General features: G+C 42.6%; 2 protein-coding genes across 2 annotated transcripts; both read left to right on the top strand.

The window, feature by feature from the left end:
* Positions 1–809: 809 nt before the first annotated feature.
* BJ212DRAFT_1225935 (uncharacterized protein) lies at positions 810–1,157 on the top strand (the record flags this gene model as incomplete). Its single annotated transcript, XM_041329451.1, has 1 exon — positions 810–1,157. A coding segment is annotated over one exon (348 nt), but the record flags the coding sequence as incomplete, so codon positions are not given.
* A 2,422-nt stretch (positions 1,158–3,579) lies between these two features.
* Positions 3,580–4,008, top strand: BJ212DRAFT_1288735 (uncharacterized protein; the record flags this gene model as incomplete). The annotated part of the gene is made up of 1 exon (XM_041332040.1): positions 3,580–4,008. A coding segment is annotated over one exon (429 nt), but the record flags the coding sequence as incomplete, so codon positions are not given.
* Between the last annotated feature and the right edge of the window lie 2,305 nt (positions 4,009–6,313).

Raw genomic sequence — 6,313 nt, 5'->3', positions numbered from 1 at the left:
CAATCCAAAGCCCTGAAGCAGCACTACAATATGGTATTAGCATGTCACTGAGGTCTTTATGTATTCTCACACAATACTGTAAATAGTAAAAAATGCAAAAACATGTGGACAGTTTTTTGAGCCACTGTATATGTGATGGTACCGACACACTCCCTATTAGCCATGCTGGGGGAGAGTTTGGAGACCTTGCGAGAGGTGTTCTTGGTGAGGTTTGGAGATTGTAAGTGTGTGTTCATAGACCAACAGTAATTGACATGTACATCAGAAAAGGTTGAGATGGTCCTCACAAGGTTCAACATGTTGACAATCACATGCGGCATGATCATGTTCTACAGAGAAATGTTGCTTTCAATGAGCAAATACAAGGGATGACTGAAGCATACCTTATATAGAGCCTGGAGAAATCACAGAAAGGCTTTAAGAATTTTTTGGATCACCTACACAGCAAAGGGACTGATGATGTTAATGGTGGTCAATGGCCAGTAACTGTAGTAGACACATTATGTGAGTCACTAGTTGGCGGTTTTGATGCTAATGTGAACAGTGAACAGTCACTGAGAAATTCATACTCAAAATATCATCGACCAATACTACCATTGCTTCTGTGCTCATTTGTCAAGGTGTCATGCCTTGCTCCCCAATATCGCCTGTCATGGGCATAACATTAGAAGCCCTTGAATTATATCGGGTGGCGCACCTCAGGAGCCCTCACTTAGTGATTCAAGCTTTTATCAAGACTATATGTGATTTACTTGGGGTATGTTTAAGTTCTCACTTCAAGTTCTATTGTGCAACATGCTAAATACAGACAGGTTGAATTCCAATGGCACCTCTCATGTCAATTTTCGATTGCACTTGACTTATACCTTCAAATCAGATGGGTCATAGCTTCACTTGTAGCTGAATCGCTCCAATGCAACTTACCTGACTGGTGCCTCAAACACGCATGTCTGGCATGCACTTACATGCTAACTGACAAAAACCAGCTACACTTCAAGATTCTATATGCTATGGATGGGAACAATTCATTAAAACATATTCTACAATGCTCACTCAATGACAACGACGACTCTCTTGGTGTATTGGCTGAGCTTCCCACTGGCCAGCTATTTGTTAGTGACCATTATTTATCTTGTAACTTCATAGATGAGTTTGCACAGGATACCCCATTGGCTACAGGAAATGATGTGAGTGATTGATGCAGAGCTTCTGTAGAAACAACTAACACAATCAGCATCTGACAAACAACTCATGTGAAGGCCAGTGGCAAAACATGGATGATGTGAGACTAAGAAATCATGGGGTATTTATGATGAAACTGGCATCTTTGTTGCTGTGTGCTGCCATGGCTTTTGTTTACTCATCACAGACATGGTGCAGAGCAGGGAGCTGTAAGTAATACATACTTTTGTTTTATGTTTCTGATTGGTGTTCTGATAGCACAAAGTACCCCCTGGCTGTTGTAGCCAAGCTACTAGATGCATTTGGTGACAGTCTGGGTGGTGGTTATGACATTGGCTGTCAATTTGAGACCACTCTCAATAACAGCTCTGTTGGACCCCTTGCACGCTCATTCCATCATACTTGCCTGGTTGGCGCATTTCACAGACATGTGCACAGGCAAATATGTCAGCTTTCTTCATTGACAACCTACGTCAAAGGTCTTGGGATCGAAGACCTGGAGACTTGTGAGTGGATTTTTTCAAAGTCAAATTCCCTGGCCTCGGCTCTATGGTATACTAGTGTCTTCCACCGTCAGCAGGCTATTGATTCATACTTTGAGCATAATGACGAGCTTGAAATATATGGGAACCTTAGTATGTCAGTCTCTTTATCATATATGAGTGCTCGCTGACATAATTATTTGGTGGTTAGCAAATTTCTTGTACAATAACTATAAGTGTCATATGCCATTCTGGACTCTCAACTCTAAATCTGCTTCTCCAGATATCTGGATCTGAGATCCGGATCTCAAATGATCTGATCTATCTTTATCTTCCTTCTGGAATCTAAACCCTATATCAGCGCCCAACCCCATTTAGACTTCCCCTGTCTCTGGACTCCAGTTAACCATGTTTCCCTTCTGATTATTGATCTGTTACATACATTTCATTTCTGGTGTTCATTATTTGTGATCTGTCCTACTTACTAATAGACTTTGCATATGCTTCATACATAGCCTTTATGTTTGCTGATTGATTCCTATATGATACCTACAGTATATAAACCTCCTGTAACTCTCAGAAATACTCCAGTTTGAATATCATCTTAGTTCCTGCTCATTCCTGTGTCCTCTGGACTTGAGATAAGTCTCTTGTCATATTCTGAGTCTTAGGATTGCATCCTAGGCTACATTTCCGACTCTACCTTAAGGTAGTCTATCCTCTGTTAGTTTCTAGTCTGGACTTCATCCAGATTAGTCTTATCTGCTTGCCCAGGTAACATCCAGATGTCTGTCAGATTTATCTCATGTTTCAGATCTGGATGTCCATTGTCCGCCCTAGTCAAATCCCAGAAACTCTGGATGACTGTTCTAGCCCCCAGAAATTAAGGGCACATACTTGGGAAAGGGGTACAGCGTACGAGCTGAGGCCAAGCCCTTGTGATCTGACCCCCTTGAGCATGCAACCTTAACAATAAGCAAGCTCTTGAGATTCTGGCAAATGGCAAAACTGTCCTACCGAAGGTTATGCAAGACCTTGGAGTCAAGGACATGAGTGTTTTCAAACATTGGCTTGAACAAGAGAAAATTTACCTTAAGGGTCTGGCACGAGAGCCCAAAGAAGAGACACTTCAGATGGAATACTGGCAGTCATTAGTGAATCTCAGTGCAAGCGGGTAAGTTTTACTTTGACGTATCTCATTGTTACTGATACCCTCAAACAGTGTCACTCTTGATGCAGCAATGAACATGTTCAGAATACCTTCTCAGCCTAACAATCTACCATATGATGCAGATACTGGAAGTACATACGAAATTGAGAGCATGCAGCGCCATGCTCTCGAGGTCTATGACAGAAATTTAAAGTTAGTTCAAGCTTTAGAAAGTAAACTCAGGATCATCACTCACTGGGTTCTGGATGATGGAGAGTGGCAGAGGGTGGGGAGGCTCGTAGCCAATAGGAAGTATCAACATGCGCTGGACCATCTAGAAGGTTTGGTTGTTGCTTGTATATTTGAACTTTTGAAGATGAACAGGGCGGGGACAGGTGAGTTTAAGTTAGGCTTGACTTGTTTCAGCTGATTACATCTATATTTGAGGTTACAAACTATGAAAACACATTGCAAAGGCTTTGCAGATGCACTCCACTGCCATCAGATCTGCCCTGAACACATACAACAACCTTGCTAGTGCAGTGTATCCCCCCTGGAAAATGCTGAAGTGGGAGGAGGTTGTGGAGTATGCCTTTCTCGCTGACTTCAAGCTGCTACAACACATGCGCTCTGATATCTCTCAACTGCCTTGCTCTTCACCAGCAGCTCAGGAGTGGGATGGATCTTCATTTCAAGATGTGCTGAGCACATGAGGAGATTTGTCATCTGGATATTGAGATTCGCCATTTCATGACCTATATATGAGATGAAGACAAGTATCTGTGGGTGTGTGAAGATCGACTAACAGTTGCTAACCCTGCCCTTGCCCATCAAATCGCTATACATCAGAATGTTCAAGGCTGGTTCAACTTACGCCATATGAAGCGGCTTCATGATATCTCACAGCTCCCTGGTTTCACTGGTACACTCATCCCTGGTCTAAGTGCTTGCACCAGTGTCAGAGAGAGTGCTAGCGTGCCAGATCCTTGGATTCCTGCCAATATGTTTGCTGCTAATACACCTGTACACAGGCCACCATCTTCTGTAGGCACAGATACTCAAGAGGACCTAGATGAAGAGGAGGTGGCAGAGGAGGTGGCAGAGGAAGCCTTGAGGAGTTTGCAGCATATCGTCCTCATCACTGATGACTTCTTGCAGCTTCAGGTTCTTGATGATGGTGAGGTGGAGGAATAGTCTAGTTTAGCCATTATACTGCTGTAATGTACTTCACTCATTATGCTTACTGTCAAAACGCACCTCTGATATGTCTGAATATTGTGCTCATCGTGTATGACAGCAAGCATGAAGGTTTGCATGGCAGGCACAGAATAGCCAATGTCAGGAACATTACCTGCATTAGAGCCAATGTCTCACGCCAGCTTACATAGGGCTACAGCTGTTTGCTTTTATTATAAGTCAGTCTTTAACCAAGAGATATTGGAGGAGGCTTAGAAACACTGTAAGTCCATCATTTTAGATGTGCTAACCCTATCTATAATCACATCTAATTAGAGGCAGTACATGGGAGTCACAGGTGGTTTTAAGATAATATAATACCCAAGTGCACATACATCAGTGGTTTGGTAGTGGTGGCTCTGATGGCTCTGGTGAGAGGGGGGGACTGAATGGACTCCCAGGCTATTGCCAGGAGTAACAGCAGGAATGAGAGTTGACAAATGGGTAAAACTTCCCTGTAAATTTTTTTCTTCATGCACTGTGGGTCTCAGGAGCACCAAAGACCTTGCTGGATATCCATTTATCCAATTAGGGGGAATGTTTGTTGAGGATTAGACTGAACTAGATCGCATCACACGCGAACCCAATAGACCCACTGACTCCTGAGGCTCACGCAATTATGTTGATTGGGTGGCAGGATTGAAATCTGATGTGACGGTAAGTAGTGATAATGGTCACCAACTTGAAATGGGTGGAATGTTCCTGCAAGAATTTGTCAGACACTGTGGACCACCAAAAAGACCTTATCCTTGTTGGATGTTCACTTAGCCATAGATGTCAAAGAAAAGAACAGTGATAATCAGGGTGGAAGTCTGTCACTTGTGAAATTTGAATGGATCCAGTCATGATACAATTGTGCTTGTTGGGGAGAGTACAGTGGAGGGAAGGATGGCGACATTGAAATCTGAAGATCCGGTGCATAATGGTAGTGATGCGGAAGCTAAATAGGTTGTTTTGCGAAGCAGCATGCCACACCGAACAGGTGAAATTTTACTGCAATAATTTGTTCCTTGTTTAAATACTGGAGTGGAAGGCCAAAAAAAATGAAGAGTGATGATTTGGATGCTCGCATATCAAGATATGAGGATGGACATTTGACTCACTGAAGTCACAATTCTGCTCACTGGGGAATTCAGTGGCACTGTGGATGAGGATAGTGGCTTTGAAATCTGATGGCATCATGTTAAGTGATACAGATAATCTGCAAATTTGACTCTATCAGCGATATCACGCACTGAAAAAAGGAGGTTGTGATTATGCTTGTTGGTGAAATCACGATGGCAGCAGTGGATGATGTTGAGAATTAAGGCTGAAGTGTGATTGATGCATGAATGATGATGCAGTTGTAAGATAGACCACTGTCATACATAGCTTGATCATGTGATCAGAATCATGACATTTCATGACAAAAGTGTGAGAATTGCATCTCACCCTTCAAATTGTCTTTGATCACCAAAGTAAAACCCAGGAAAGTTGACTTAAGTATATCCCCAGAGGACCTAGGTTTTATAATTAGAGTATGTCTCAAATTGAGAGCAGAGATAGCTTTTTTGTACTTGTTCTATGATTCATTGTGCTTTGTCAGCAACTTGACATATAGATCCACTTGAGTAGACGGAACCAAGTACACTACCTCTCTGCTATGCTGAAATAGAAATTGTGCAATGTTGCAAACCTTGGAAGTTGGGCAAAGTCACTTGGTCACTCAGGGACAAAGAGAATGTAAGAATGTTGTTTAAAGCAGCCTACAGGAATACTAACACAATGGCCCCAGAGTCCACCAAAAATTGATGTGTCTACTCCATCCAGTCCAAAGAAGAAAAAGAAAAAGAGAGCAAACATTACCACAGTACTACAGGATCCTCCTCCCTTTGTGCTACAAATACCAGAGTGCTTCACCAAGACTCAAAGAAAATTCCCTTGAGTCTGAGCCAAAGCATCCAAGTAGAATAGATATTGCAATGGGGCTTTACAAGCCCTCACCCACTGTTGAGGAGGCACACCTAGCCTTCAATGACATCAAGAGGATTCTTAGACCACTAAAGAAGACTGCTGGTTACAAAGACCCTGAGCTTGACTCAGTCTTTCATTGCTAACTTAAAGGAATGAAGCAATTCTTATGGGCCTATGTTGACCCTCAGTCTTTGGCATATGGAAAGTGGACAATGGCATCATTACTTACTGCAAAGGCTGTAGAATGGAAGTCTGCACACTCATGAGTACTCCATGAATGAGTACATGCCTTTATTGCAGATCATGGGGA

This window comes from Suillus subaureus, assembly GCF_016647635.1.
Source record: "Suillus subaureus strain MN1 chromosome Unknown BJ212scaffold_168, whole genome shotgun sequence".
Taxonomy (NCBI): Eukaryota; Fungi; Basidiomycota; class Agaricomycetes; order Boletales; family Suillaceae; genus Suillus; species Suillus subaureus.
The sequence above is the reverse complement of the archived record's forward strand: the minus strand, read 5'-3'. Positions and strand labels throughout refer to the sequence as shown.